Below are 16,178 nucleotides of genomic sequence, written 5' to 3'. Positions count from 1 at the left end.
CGGAAGCCACTCCTCAGTAAAAGGCACATGACAGCACACTTGGAGTTTGCCAAAAGGCCCCTAAAGAATCTCAGACCATGAAAAACAAGATTCTCTGGTCTGATGAAACCAAGATTGAACTCTTTGGCCTGAATGTCAAGAGTCACATTTGGAGGAAACCTGGCACCATCCCTACAGTGAAGCATGGTGGTGGTAGCATCATGCTGTCGGGATGTTTTTCAGCGGCAGAGATATCCTTGATGAAAACCTGCTCCAGAGTGCTCAGGACCTCAGACTGGGGAAAAGGTTGACCTTCCAACAGGACAACAACACTGAGCACACAGCCAAGACAACGCAGGAGTGCCTTCGGGACAAGTCTCTGAATGTCCTTGAGTGGCCCAGCCAGAGCCCGGACTTGAACCCGATCGAACATCTCTGGAGAGACCTGAAAATAGCTGTGCAGCGACGCTCCCCATCCAACCTGACAGAACTTGAGAGGATCTGCAGAGAGGAATGAGATAAACTCCCCGAATACAGGTGTGCCAAGCTTGTAGCATCCTACCCAAGGAGACTCGAGGCACGTCAGCAAAGTACTGAGTAAAGGGTCTGAATACTTTTGTGAATGTAATATTTTCAGCTTTTACCTTTAATAACTCTTCAAATGTTTCTATAAAACAGTTTTTCCTTTGTCCTTATGGGATATTGGGTGTAGATTGATGATTAGACTATTTTCTAAATGGACTTTAGAAGAAGGCTGCAGCGTTACGACAGAGTCAAAAGGGCTGAATACTTTCTGAATGCACTGTATGTGTCTCTAACATGGTCATACCTTTGGCAGGAGGTTAGGAGGTGCAGTTCAGTTTCCACCTTACTTTATGGGCAGTGTGCACATAGCCTGCCTTCTCTTGAGAGCCGGCTCTGCCTACGGCGGCCTCTCTCAATAGAAAGGCTATGCTCACTGAGTCTCTCTCTCTCTCTCTCTCTCTCTCTCTTGCGCTCTGTTCCCTTTAACTCGCTCTTCACTTGCTCTTCTCTCTCTAATTTCTGCTCCATTCTCTTCTACACAGTCTCCTCACTCTTACACGTCGTCCTCTCTTCCCGTTTCCACAGCTGATTATATATTGCAGGCTTCATTCTTTCTTGACTGGACATCTGTCTTCTCTAATCCTTTTGCTGTGTTTGCACCCCTTCCCCATCTGTTCATACAGTATCACCCTTTCTCTTGCTCTTAGCCTTCCTCCCTCCCTTTAATACTTTGACAATTACTGGCAGATCTAACTCGTTCAAGTCATGTCCATCTCTTTCTTCTCTTCTCTCTGCATTTTTATTCCAAATTTGTCCTTTTTCCTCTTTGCGCCGCTTTATGCTCTGTCACTTTCCCTTTCCCTCATCCTCCTCTTTCCCCTTCCTCTTGTTTTTACTCGTCCCCTCCCCTCCTTCTCGCCCTCTGTTTCTCTCTCTTGCTGTTTGTGAACTGATTGTATCATCATCCTCATCAGGGACGTTTTCCGGCATAAGCAACTTTAGGAAGTCAGTCGGCGTAAGCAACTTTAGGAAGTCAGTCGGGGTCTAAACGTACTGTTAGTTAGGAGAGTAGAATAGACAACGTGCAATTCTAAATTGGGTGGTGCATCAGCAGTTTCCCGCCTGTTATGTCGGTTACTGACCGTCACTCAATTAGCCCATACCAGCTATCATTTTATAGATAGCTAGGTAAGTTAGACTAGCCAGCTATCTAAACCTTGTATTAATCATGGCCGAATAACTGACCGGGCACGCAAGGCACGTGCCCAGGGGCCCTGACCTCTAGGGGGCCCCCATTGATTTTGTTAGTTCCTCTCACACATACAGTATCATATGAACATGGCATAAGTCATGGCAAAATATGTAGAATTGCAGGATCTTTGCTTTAAAACTGAACATGTTTCTCTCAACCCCATGGCAAATGTGTAGAATTGCAAGTTCTCTCTCTTCCACATGTCACAATGAGTAAAATCGCATGAAATGTGTTTTAAAACGGCAGAATTTTATTTATGCCCCATGGAAAAATGTGTAGAATTGCAGAACATTTGCTTTAAAACTAAATGTTCCTCACGCCGTCAAGATGGGAGCCAATACATTTTTTGTCTGCGATGTAGGAGTGGCCCTCAACCAAATCTCGCTTAGGGCCCCCAAAAAGCTAGAAACGGCCCTGATCCTCATCTTCAGGAGACAGACTAGAAATGCCTTGGGAGAATGAGTCCAAGAGGGAATTTTTCTTATAGCAACCAAAATAATGAAAACGTAATTGTAAGAGCATAATTTAGTTAGAGATGTGATTACTATATGATTCATTAAAACTGATGAAAAAGTAATCACTTATTCAAATCAGAGAACCTTTATGAGGAAATGAATTGGTGCCTTATTCCCAGTCCTTCCTATATAAGCCATTAGGCATTCCAGAGTATAATGTTTTAAATGGAGTGGTCATTTTCTCATCTTGTTCAGTTGTGGCTTGGAGCCTTATTGGTGAGAAAAACTATTTCATACCAACTATGGTGACTTATCATTTTACTTCCTCTTAGAGTTAGGATAATAATTTAGCGTCTCTGAGAGAATATCCAGTCTGTTCATAGTCTGCCTCTACATGCCTGTCTGACACCTCCTACTCTCTCACACACACACACACACTGGCTCACACGCAGAGGAATGACATCTGTGTAGACTGTTTGTGTACGCGAGCAAGTATGAGTGTCTGAGTGTGTCCCCGCATCATAGACAGCCCGGTGGTTACCTTACTGGTGACGGAAGGACTCACGGCCATTATTATGAGCCGTCCTCCCTTCAGCAGCCTCCTGGGTCGTGCATGTATGTGTGTGTATGTGTGTGTGTGTGTGTGTGTGTGTGTGTGTGTGTGTGTGTGTGTGTGTGTGTGTGTGTGTGTGTGTGTGTGTGTGTGTGTGTGTGTGTGTGTCCGCGTGCATGTGTTTGTGTGCGATTCGCCCCTTGATCCCAGTACTGAACCAGAGACACTCACGTCTTTAAGGCAGCCCATGAAGTTGTTGCTGACGGGTGATCCGGGCAGGTCTGCAGTATTGGGACTCCCCCCTATGTAGAAGAAGTCATCTGAGCCCAACATGGTATAGTCCTCCTGGGTATAACCAGTAGTGGTCAGAATACCATCCACTGATATGGTCACCTGGTACGGGCACGGCCCAACAGAGACAGGTAGGTAGAGAGGGATAGACAGATGGAGCGAGACAACAACAAAAAAATAAAAAAGAGAGAGAGAGAAAGAGTAGAGGAGTGGAGGAGGGGAAAGGAAAGGAAGAAGTTGGATTAAACACTGGCGGTAGGCGGGGCTGTCCCCTACGGTGTGGCGTTACTCGTTATCGATTGGTCGCGTGGGCGCAGCTCAGAGGGGAGTCGCTCACGAGTGCAGTTGCTAGGGTTGACCACTGGGACGATGCTGTTTTCACTCTCTAATAAGGTCTCAAGGGTGAGACTAGTTCATGCAAGTATGAATTGCATATTTTTTTGACCACTTAACAAACTAGACAACTGACACCATGACCTTGCAGAGTCAAACAACTGACACACCTCAACGCTTGACTATTCGGTCTGCGTTCCAGTCGAACAGAACCTCAATCAAGAGAATCGGGGGATGAATATAACTTTATTTTAATATTTAAATGCCAAACGTGGTGTTTTTTTGTGCGAGGTTACGGGAGCGAGCGGCGTCTTTGATCACTGACGGAGCGGAAACTGACAGACAGAATCAAATGTACACCGCCAGGAGTCTGATGGATGGGAGATAGCTCCAACTGAGAAAAAAGCCTTTGTTTTCCTTTCATGGAATGTAAAAGGCATCAACCGTCTGTTTTAAAGGCTTCCTCAGGCCCTCTAGAGGAAGATTGTCAGCTTTTGCCAGAAAGGTGCCAGGCGCAAAGACATATTCATTCCCTCTCTCTACAGAATGTTAAGTCCTGGGTCTATTCATTAGTATTACAGAGGCACCAGAGTATACTTCAGTGCAGAGTCACTGAGTTGACCTTAATTTGATTATAGCAGAGTTGAGATGAGAGGGGGACTCTTTATCATGTAATACCAGGCCTCTGACTTACTCAGGGTGGGAAAGAAAATCAGATATGAAATCTGTCCAATTGAAGTTCCTATGCAGTGCGAATATATAAAAATAACCAATTTGTCTTGTAACGGGCTTATACACTGAGTATACTACCATACCCGTTCAAAGGGACTTAAGTCTTTTGTCTTTCCCATTCACCCTCTGAATGGCACACATACACAATCCATGTCTCAATTGTCTCAAGGCTTAAAAATCTGTATTTAACCGGTCTTCTCCCCTTCATCTACACTGAAGTGGATTTAACAAGTGACATCAATAAGGGATCATAGTTTTCACTTGGGTTCACCTGGTCGGTCTGTCATTTTTGATAATGTTTTGTGTACCAGGAGTAGATGTGTTGTTTATAATTGATTTTACAACCTTGACGAGTTTTAATCTAACCATCAAGGCGGGAGTAATGTTGACGATCAAAGTCTTCTCTGATCATTTCTCTGTTTTGTGATCAGAGAACATTGTGACAGTGTTTGCCGTGGATTGTATGGAAACAGAGCAGTGTCTTGCCAAGTGACTTCATTTGGATCGGATTTTATAGTCCAACACCAATTTATATTGTAATTATATTAATAGTCCTGGCTAGGGTCGCTACGATCCTCTCCAATCTTTAATAGGACATCTGTTGGCCCATACATTGTACCACACACAAACCAACAACCATGCTCTGGGTTACTGTGAATAACATTACATTCCACAGTGCAAATAGTTCATATTCGGTATATGGGTAGTGTGGGCCTTACTAATATCCAATCTAGTGGTATTTGGGTTGTTCGAAGGGGGTAGAAAACAGGTAATTATTTTATTCTTTATTTTCTCTTAATACGGTACCTGTATGTTGATTTTGATTATCTATTGAAATCTGTTTTGTGGATAGTTACAAACATCCTCCATTTTCTACCAACTCACGGTACATTGTGTTCTGTCGAACATTGTTGGTCAAAAGATTTCTTCAGCAGTGATTCATACACCTGTCAAATACTTGAAACACCTTCATTTACATAAATCAACGTTGGCAACTGACGATTGACTGCTATATAATAAAAAGATTCCCTAATCACAGTCAACAACAGACTAGTTGAGTACCAAACGGGGAATGCCAACAAAGCTAAAACTCCATGAACATTCACCTTTTCTAATTTCAGCAAGACCCCATAGAAGTCCAAAGTGAAAACAGTGCCGTAACCATGGTACCTTGGTCTTTTGAGGTCCTGAAAACAACCCTGACAACAACTGCACTCCAAAGGTCTCGTCCCCAGCTAAGCACTCTGCTATTCCTTTTTTGTTGTTGTGTGTGGCTGTTTTCCTTTTTTGACGTACTTCCCTCAAAACAGGGCAACCCATTTTTATGTCTGCTGTCACTACTTGAGGAAAATATATAGAGGCCGGTTTAGGTTGTGCTTATAGGAGACGTGGAAGAGATGGTGGTGGAGGCGGAGGTGGGCACATCCCTGGTCATCCTGTGGGGGGGGGCAGGGCTGTCGATATGTTTGCCTGAGGGCCACTTCTCTGGAGGGGGAGGGGTCCTGTGGAGGGGGGGGGGGGGCGAAGGGGGAGGGAGGAAGGTCAACGTTACCGCATCTAGCAACTATAAGTCTTTTGAGAAGCAGCCACGGCTGGCCCACGTGATTCCAAGTACAAGTGATCGCAGCACACGCTAATCCAAACCGGGTTTACATTGCTTTGTGGTCCTCGATCCACTCACTCATAACACAACCTCTTCTTGGCTGCTAGAGTCCATCAAATCGGGGGCAATCCACGGAACTCTACTTGAACCCCTTTCCGTGACAGAATAAGACACCAACTGCAGCAGTTAAGTCACAGTTGGCAGCGGGCCTTGTGTGTTTAGCTGTGTGGTGGTTGGCGGTACAGCGCTACGTTAGCCTGGCACTGGGTCCAGTAGTTAACATCATTAGCGGGCCATTAATGGAGGGAGTGTCAGCCAGCTGCCAGCCACCTGTGAGGATTCCAGCTGAAAGAGGGGAAATGGGAGATTAGCACTGTTTTTTGGGGCCACATCTCTCTCTCTCGCTTTCTCTCCCTACCTCCCTCCGTTCTCCCTGCCCTTGAGTATTTCCGAGCCTCTCAGATCACCCATTGACACACATCAATGCAAGAAATAGCAGCAATAAGTAGCTTCACTGTAGTCTCCATTCAACTATCTTTTCAAAAATACTAAGTGTCACCCTCCTGGCAATTTACCTACATTTATTATGCTGGTAATTGTTCAAATTTGGTTCAAATCTCCATTTGTCCGGGCGAAAGAGAATGAGTTGAATCAGGTGATCTGGCTTTTGCAAAAGTCAAATCAAATCAAATGTTGAAAGTCTGAAGAATGTTAAGCTTGCCATGGACTTAAATAACCAAATGTCCAATGACCAAAACGAACAACATGGCTAATAATCAGATATTACGTCTAGGGAATGTCTAGGGGGTATTGGGAGTGCTACGCTACAGTACTCTAGTGAGTTAGGTATGGCCTCAGTCCTCAGCCCCACTGAATAGTATCGTCTGGAAGGATGTTGCTGGTGGTTGCATCATCTTCCACTGGCCGTCATCATTCACTAGCCTGAGACTAAATGGTGATGATAACATCACAGCTCGCCGCTGGTTCAAAGTCCCTAGTTACCTCAGATGCCCCTGAACCAGACAGTAGGCTGAGGAAACTGTAGAAACCACCGCCCCGCAATGTCTGCCTAAACTGTATAACACATTAGACTTCAAGCTTTTTTGTTTTATTTGATCAATAATCCAACTTTCAAATACTATTGCTCTTGTTTTTATTTTGTTCTTGTATTTCCAACACATTACTCGAACACTTTGAAGGATTGTGTTGTACAAAGGCAAAAAATGTATGGAACTAAACAGCTCTTTCCTATACAGTGCAGTCAGCCCCTCTCTTTGCCTGACCTAAAAAGAGATGGAACATTCAACATTGTCACCATCACAATCCTGAATCACCACTGGTTCTCTCTCTCTCACTATCTCAATCTCTGTCTCCTTCTCTCTCTCTGACCCTCTCTCTCTCACTATCTCAATATCTGACTCCTTCTCTCTCCCTATCTCTATCTCTGACTCCTCTCTCTCTAACTACTTCTCTCTCACTATCTCAATTTCGGTCTCCTTCTCTCTCTCGGACTCCTTCTCACTATCTCAATATCTGACTCCCCTCTCTCTCTCTCTCTCTGACTACTCTCTCTCATTATCTCAATCCCTGACTCCTTCTCTCTCTCTGACTCCTTCTCTCTCACTATCTCTCTCTCTGACCCTCTGACTCCTCTCTCTCTCTCTCTCTCTGCCCCGATGACTCCTTCTCTCTCTCTGACTCCTACTCTCTCACTATCTCTCTCTCTGACCCACTGACTCCTCTCTCTCTCTCTCTCTCTGACCCACTGACTCCTCTCTCTCTCTCTCTGACCCTCCGACTCCCTCTCGCTCTCTGACTCCTACTCTCTCACTATCTCTCTCTCTGACCCACTGACTCCTCTCTCTCTCTCTCTCTCTGACCCACTGACTCCTCTCTCTCTCTCTCTGACCCTCTGACTCCCTCTCGCTCTCTGACCCTCTCTCTCACTATCTCAATCTCTGACTCTGACTCCTTCTCTCTCTGACCCTCTCTCTCACTATCTCTGACTCCTCTCTCACTATCTCAATCTCTGACCCTCTGACTCCTCTCTCTCTGACCCTCTCTCTCACTATCTCTGACCCCCTTCTCTCTCACTATCTCTATCTCTGACCCTCTGACTCCTTCTCTCTGACTCTCTCCATCCTTCTCTCTCCAGCCTTCTCTCTCAATCCTTCTCTCTGACTCTCTCTCCCTCTGAATCTCTCAACACACACATACCTCACATGAAAACACACACGCAAACACAATTTCAATCTTTGAAAGGGTAGACTGAGCTGACGACCAATAATGAAAGTCACAATATGAGTATTTGTTGTACTTCATGTAAAATCTTGTTTTTCAGATGAATCCTATTTAAGTTTTAAAACAAGAATAAAACAAGCTCATTAGACGAATGACAAAGTCAGCTCAACTTCTCAAAGTGCTGCCAAACGTACAATTAGGGTGGCTAACACTCCGCTTCGCCTTGAACAAGGCCCAAGGCTTTTGTGCTGATGGCAGCATTACATGGTAAAACGTGTTTATACTGTATATCACGGGTGAACTGAATCATGTCTTAATGGCTGCAACACCTTATGGGTTACAAGCCTTAATATTGGAGGCTTAGGGACATGCTTTAGAGGTGACACCTGGCACGGCACGAGACGATGTTCCAAGGCGACAGTGACTACAGGTTAACACAACCGAGATTACACTGGGATGAAATCAATGGGCTAAGGACGAGAGAAAAATAGGAACTTTCTGTAGGGTTTTATTGGCTCTTTCTCTACCGCGTTCCTCTCTGTCTAAATGAAAGGATTGGATCCAGATTCTAGCCGATGGCAATCCGTTAGACTTTAGGTAGACTGTCAGTGAATCCATTAGACTTTAGGTAGACTGTCAGTGAATCCATTAGACTTTAGGTAGACTGTCAGTGAATCCATTAGACTTTAGGTAGACTGTCAGTGAATCCATTACACTTTAGGTAGACTGTCAGTGAATCCATTAGACTTTAGGTAGACTGTCAGTGAATCCATTAGACTTTAGGTAGACTGTCAGTGAATCCATTAGACTTTAGGTAGACTGTCAGTGAATCCATTAGACTTTAGGTAGACTGTCAGTGAATCCATTAGACTTTAGGTAGACTGTCAGTGAATCCATTAGACTTTAGGTAGACTGTCAGTGAATCCATTAGACTTTAGGTAGACTGTCAGTGAATCCATTAGACTTTAGGTAGACTGTCAGTGAATCCATTAGACTTTAGGTAGACTGTCAGTGAATCCATTAGACTTTAGGTAGACTGTCAGTGAATCCATTAGACTTTAGGTAGACTGTCAGTTAATCCATTAGACTTTAGGTAGACTGTCAGTGAATCCATTAGACTTTAGGTAGACTGTCAGTGAATCCATTAGACTTTAGGTAGACTGTCAGTGAATCCGTTAGACTTTAGGTAGACTGTCAGTGAATCCATTAGACTTTAGGTAGACTGTCAGTGAATCCATTAGACTTTAGGTAGACTGTCAGTGAATCCATTAGACTTTAGGTAGACTGTCAGTGAATCCATTAGACTTTAGGTAGACTGTCAGTGAATCCATTAGACTTTAGGTAGACTGTCAGTGAATCCATTAGACTTTAGGTAGACTGTCAGTGAATCCATTAGACTTTAGGTAGACTGTCAGTGAATCCATTAGACTTTAGGTAGACTGTCAGTGAATCCATTAGACTTTAGGTAGACTGTCAGTGAACCAATCCAACTTCTTTAAAAGGTATATTCTGTAATCCGTGAGTACATACTGTATGATCAGCTTTCCTAATGCTGGAACATAGAAAGTGTCCATCGAGGACAAACCAGAATCAGTAAAGCCATTTTCACAGAGCTGCACCAGAATCAGTAAAGCGATTTTCACAGAGCTGCACCAGAATCAGTAAAGCCATTTTCACAGAGCTGCACCAGAATCAGTAAAGCCATTTTCACAGAGCTGCACCAGAATCAGTAAAGCCATTTTCACAGAGCTGCACCAGAAGCTGGAAGCCATTGCTCTTTTACCAATGATTTCTGATAAAGCAGAAAATGCACTTTGTGCACTCTTAAAATGGGTGGAATGGAGTGGGTCGCTACCGGGTCACCGTGTAAGGAAATATACTCTGATCCTCCCACCCACATAGGTACTGCATTTAGATGCCGGTGTACTTGCTTTTACACAGGACGTTTCCTTGTAAATCAATAATATTAGATACTTTGCGATTTGACATGTAAATCAGCCAAAGTGAATTATACACCCTCTTGGAGTGGTGCAATATTCCGTGTAGTTATCTTACTTAAACTGTGTTGACTTCAATGTTGACTCTATTAAAAAGTGTGCCGGGATATCATTCAGGGAGTGCTGTCATGCTTACATTTCCTCACGTATCCTATTATATAGCAGAAGACAATTGGAAATGGATCTAGGAGTTATAATGAAAGGGCGTGTCCTGAGGTTTGTGACGAAAGGGGAAATTGCCTGTTTTCCCTTTAAATTGCTCAGCCAGTGCATTTATTTACCTAACATGTCAAAGAAATGAAACTGGTTGGCATGCAGAAAAAGGATTGAAGGACTCTGGGTAAGCGGGTATAAACAGGACACATCCTGTGGTTGCTGCATGGAGCATGATACAGGACAGTGGTTGGCGACTTTTGTTGCCACCTCTGTTTCAACATGCCCTTAACTATTCAACGGCCATTGCCGTCAAATTTGACGATCAGTGGAATATATGTGTGCGTGCTGGGCTGGGACAAATGCATGCCCACCCTGCAAGCTCGATAAGACAGATAAATATGTCATCCAGCTATGAATTTGTGATTTGATCCTGGGTTGCAGACGGCACGGCAAAATGTCACCCGCTTTTGGTGAAAGCTTCCATCTTGTTGTCGCTGGACCAAAGTAACACATATGGAGAGAAATTGATCGCCTTGTCAGCCTAGAGATAATGACATCATACTGATGTGTTGGAACCAGGGTCATTTTTTGTGCCTCTTGTATTTACATAACAAATGCTTTTGACAGCGCTTTCCTTCTCATGCCAAACTAAACTGTGCTCCTCAGAACCGAATATACTATATTTAGCCTCCGCAATAACACTATAGTAGCGCTACAACCCGCCGTTCCATTTAATCCGACTTAGATAGACTTAGCGCTACGTAATTGATTCCCATTACGCGATTGCAATTCCCCTTGTGAAACAAAGGACGCAGTTCCAGCTTCGCGAGCATCTAGCCTGAGAACCAAAAGGAACAGGGAGACTGAAATCCTGAACTCATGTGAGGTCATTGTTCGGCGGACAAAGTGCTGTCCGATCCATTTCTCAGCGTCGTTTCAAACCGGCAATTAGCGCCATGTGCGGCCGTTTACGTGACATTTATTCCAAGAAAGCAATATCTTACTGTACATTATATCACATTGAGTCCAAAAAAAAACATCCTTATATTTTGTGAAACTATGGTATAATCCGTTTTTTCATATGTTGTAGCCCAGCAATAAAGTCATTTAGTGAGGGTAGGAAGCTACATAGAGGTAGATGATTACATTCATCTTAGTCCACTATCTAGCTGAGAATTGGGTACAAACCTCTTTCTGGCAAGCATGCACACACAAACAGACAGAGAGACAGAGAAAGAGATAGTGACAGAGAGACAGAGAAAGAGAGAGAGAAAGCTCCTATTCCTAACCCTCATTACAGGACACAGCCAACTCAAATCCCTCCAAAGCACTGGAGCTAGGAGTGTGTGATCTCTGCTGTGTGGTGTGTGTGTCCCTCTCATCTCTGCTAAAGCTCCGATAGGAGCTGTTTACACTCATAGGGCCAGAGCAGGGATTGGCTCTGCCACAAGGTCACAACGTGACCTGCTATTGGTAAACCGTACAGTCTCATTCAAACCCTCATCCTGTTGCCAAGTGAAGAGACAAAGGAAAAGGCATACTGCCTAACACCTCATTTATTTTTCATTAACCCCATTCTCTGGCGATAGACGGTGTGGCTGTATGGAAAAAGCACCCATTGATTTGGACCAGATGGGTCAGTGAACCACATGCCGTGAGTTACTGGACTAGTAAGCCAAGAGGTAACTCGACACTGCGGATCTCTAGCTGGGGCTGTTCCAACTCGGGATATTACGTTTACAGCCCTGTTGTTTGGCTGGCTATGGGAGACCTCTGGAGTGCAGTTCAACGTTGTGCTCTAATAGCACGGCCTGTGGTGTGCTTGGCTGAGCGTGTCACTGGCTCATTGACCGTGCTGGGCTCTGTGACACTGAAACCACCGCCAGAGAGTTCTCCTTTCACTGGATACCCTCTCATCATGACAGCATCAGGGGCCTGCCTGGACAAGGAGCTAGAACATACACAAACGCATTATTGCAAGCGCACACACACACACGCACACACGCACGCACACACACACACACACACACACACACACACACACACACACACACACACACACACACACACACACACACACACACACACACACACACACACACACACACACACACACACACACACACACACACACACACACACACACACACACACACACACACACACACACACACACACACACACACACACCGTGTCAGAGAGAAGACCAGGTGAAGCACCCTAAGTGGCTCCTCTACTGCCTACATTGATTTCCTATGGTCTGGCACAGCGCTGGCATCTGAACGTAACAATAGTCTAGAACAAATCCTGGATATTCAAGAGGGGGACTGCATACTTGTATAGGGAAGTGCATCAAAGTGAAGCCATGCAGGCTCTCTTGGATAGTGGGACTGGGCGGCTGTACCAGAGCATTGTTGTCCTGACAGCTTAGCCTCTGTATTCCCGGTATGGAAGGTGTCGGAACAATAGAGTGTATAAGCTTCATGTTCCTGGAAACACACGCATAGCCAATATCAAATGGATATAGAGCTGTATGATCCACCCATTTTTAAAGTAATGAATCATGTGACTTTATTTTCTCGGCGGGCAGCGGTGAGTTGTTTTGTTCACCTTTGCTTTCACCTTAGTGCTCTTACGCCTAACTTTTTCTGAAGTCACTACTGTAACTTGTCTGCTACACACTGTTTGGTGGTGGGGCAACACACGTTTCTAATCACTTCAGGTAGCTAACCACTTTTAACAGTTCCTTCATTGAGGACATTGTAAACGTGTTTTTGGTTTAGCATGCAGAGAAGTTGACAATCTTACCTTGACAGTAAATCGCTTACCTGATTGAAGTGCAGGTCTTTTAGCAAATCATTTCTTACTACTTACCTTCAGAAGAGTTTTTAACTGTTTGAGGAGGCAAACATCATAAAGTCCACATTTACAATTTTCAAGCAAAGTTAGTTATCAGCGTTGAATGCACATTTCACATACAGTACAGTATTAGTCAAATGCAGGGCAAATTAAATGCTTCTCATGATTAAATGCATCCAAAGAAAACGTTTTTCATTGGTCTGCGAACGCAGACAACAGCTACACGTTCCATGAACACCCCCTTTGACCCCTCGCCCTTAGACGGGTCGACGGAGGGTGGGGAGCCTGAGCAGAGAGAGGGGGTCTGTTCAGCGAGTAATCCTCTTACAGGTGGCTGGCAGCTGGACTGGACAACTAGCAGTGACTGAACTCAGTGAGAAAGATCCTAATCCTGAAGTCTTCAGCCATCAATATGAGGCCTTTAGCTCTGAGGGCTAATCCAACTGATGCCTTCAATTACTCTTTGAACCCTGGGTTAGTGAGAGGTGGGATGGGGGCTGGTGGACGTGAAGGGAGCGCAAGGGGGCAGAGGAGGGGCAGGCGGAACTATTTTGAGACCATTCCCGAGTCTCAGTAAAGGATGGAGAGGAGTTTTAGTTGTGTGTTGGGCAGTTAAGGAGTGGGGTTGGAGGGTGAACGGTTAGTGCTTTAGTAAGTAAGGGAGAGTCAGACACAAAAATGGTTGTTAGTACAGTTACAACAAAGGTTTGATTCATACAGTAGTATTAGTAACAAATTGTTTTAGTAATAGTAGTAGTAGGAGTAGTAGTAGTAGTAGGAGTAGTAAAACAATTAGGAGGAGTCTTTAAAGTCCTCTGCAATTTGATTTGTCCAACCAGATCAGATTTTTGGACTGAATGCGTGATATTTTTGTGACAAGGGCTTGTTTTGGTTAAGAAGAAACAAAATGATTCCATCCAAGCTAATAAGGTGGACATGAGACATGCACTGAATGAATGTCTGGGTGACAACATGGAATATCAAAGGAGTAGTCCATCAGACAAAACAAACATGAACCAACGGACACGACAATCAAACCGAAACCACAGAAAACCACTCTGAGAGGAGGCGGCAATGGGAAAAGGGAAAACCCAAACAAAATGGCAGAGGGCACCACTTCTACCCCAGACAAAAGGGCAAAGGAAAAGGCTATGAGGTTTTTAAGGGTGATATTAGGACAAGAATGCCAAAGAATAGAACACCCATCTAGACACGCGTGCTTTCTGGCACTCGCTGGGCTAGAGCAGCGAAGTCAACTTCCGGTTGGGATGCAGATGTCTATGACGCTAGCCAGAAAAAAAAACGCATGCAAACAGGGTGCATGATTCCAAAAAATGAATAAATGGTAATGTACGATGAGGGACCAAACCAATGTAGCAACCACAAATGTATGTAGTCAACGGAATATGGAGAGGGTTTTTTAAAGAACTGGAAAATCTAAGTGAGGGGAAAAAGGCTTCCACTGTCAACGGTGAATTGAAAGGCAAATGTAACATTGAACTTGTTCAATCTAAGAGCTCTATGAAATCCCTTGATTTCAATCTCAATCTATGTGTGTGCATGTGCTAATAACTAGCAGGTGAGAGTAGCTAACGAAAATACCCTACATATCCCTTCCCTTACTCTTACAGGTATAAATACACATTGCCACTAATGTCAAAGTGACTCTGAACATACACCTACTGGAGTTTGATTGATTGAGTAATTTACAGTAGTTATGAAACCCATAACTGGCTGGAATAACAATAGTCTCAGGCTGGTTCTTTGTTTTGCTATTCCGTAGGCTAGCTTTTCCCTCATGGTTTGCTTCCACTCCCACTCAGGTGTAGTTGTGATGGATGGCTCACACAGCCTCCTGTAGGCAACACTCTTCGAGTCACCTAGAAAATGAAAAGCCGTTCCACCCCCCCTCTTATTTTTTCCTTTTTTCTTATTTGTCTTTCCTAGCAAGGTAAGGAGTGAGGTCGTATTATTTGTTTTAGTAAGTAATAAAATTAGAATAAAGTCAAAAGAAGAAAAAAAAAAAACTAAAATAACAGGGGTGGCTAGAGTTACGTGGCCATACAGATAATATTAGAACGGTTGATATATGTATGAATATATATAATAGCCATGATATATATACATATACATATATGCTTTAATGTCATTGGTTTATAAAAAAAGATACAAGAAAAGATAAGGGGGGTCAACTCTTACATGCATGGGGTGAGGCCAGTAAACTCAGAGGTAACAAGTTAGTGTTAGTGATGGAGACAGTAGATCGGACACAGTCGAAACATTCCAAGAGATATCCCCCTACATGTCATGCAACAATACTGGGGAGAGCAGAACCCACGTTTTTATTTAATTGTGCAAATCCAGTGACAGGAAGTAAGAAACTAACCAACTACAGCTACCCGGAAAGGTCAAACAGTACAGAATCTCTTTTACTACCTGTTGCACTATGGGTGCTAATATATGAAGATCTGTGAAATGTTTGACTATTGAATAGTTTAATGTCCTTGACTCTAACATGTAAATAACATTCATATTCCACACTTAACAAACTGAATATGAAAAACATCTGAAATATAAGATTTCTATACAAATGTTATACATGAAAGAAAATAATGTACCGTAAATGAGATCTTAATTTCTTCCCTAGTTTCAACTGTTTTTTGGTAATAAACAAGTAGTGTTAATTGAGTCATTTACACTAGTGCATGGCAATGCTGTAATTCAACAAAATTGTTTATGTAAAGCAATGAAAATTGTATCCTTCTGGGGTATTCTTTTTTTTTTTTAATTGGCACGGATTACCAAAACGTCTTCTAACAAAACAACCACATCAGTATTCATACGCCAACCAGCCTCTAATACTCTCCTTTCTCATTTTGTCCATTCTATCCCTTTGTAAAAAATAAATCACTTTCCCCATTTCCTTTAGCAAACCAGTAGCAACACTGTCTTTGTTGCCTGACTCCTAGCAGTCTGGTTATACACAATAAAGCCTTAGTGGCGGACAAGGGGACAATATTTACCATTCAGAGACAATGGCATTTAATTAGGCTGGGTGTTGAGAGTCTAGGTAAGGGCTCAGAGCTGATCCAGCTCAGTCGTAAATCACACTATAGGTCTAATGGGATCGGGTCCTCATTTTGAGGCCCTGCTTTACAGTCTGACCTCCTGCCACGAAATAAGAAGGTGTATATACAGACCT

The 16,178-nt window shown here is 43.6% G+C and overlaps 1 protein-coding gene across 8 annotated transcripts in view; it reads right to left on the bottom strand.

Annotated features, from left to right (window-relative positions):
• Positions 1-16,178, bottom strand: part of LOC129835211 (neurexin-2-like) — a 616,507-nt gene that overhangs the window by 99,262 nt on the left and 501,067 nt on the right. For all 8 annotated transcript variants that reach the window (XM_055900712.1, XM_055900716.1, XM_055900714.1 and 5 more), the window contains one exon: positions 2,996-3,157. In XM_055900712.1, coding sequence (XP_055756687.1) covers positions 2,996-3,157 — 162 coding nt within the window. The remainder of the gene's footprint in view (positions 1-2,995; positions 3,158-16,178) is intronic.

Source organism: Salvelinus fontinalis, chromosome 36, assembly GCF_029448725.1.
Source record: "Salvelinus fontinalis isolate EN_2023a chromosome 36, ASM2944872v1, whole genome shotgun sequence".
NCBI lineage: Eukaryota > Metazoa > Chordata > Actinopteri > Salmoniformes > Salmonidae > Salvelinus > Salvelinus fontinalis.
Note: the sequence above shows the minus strand (reverse complement) of the source record. Positions and strands in the feature narration are given on the sequence as shown.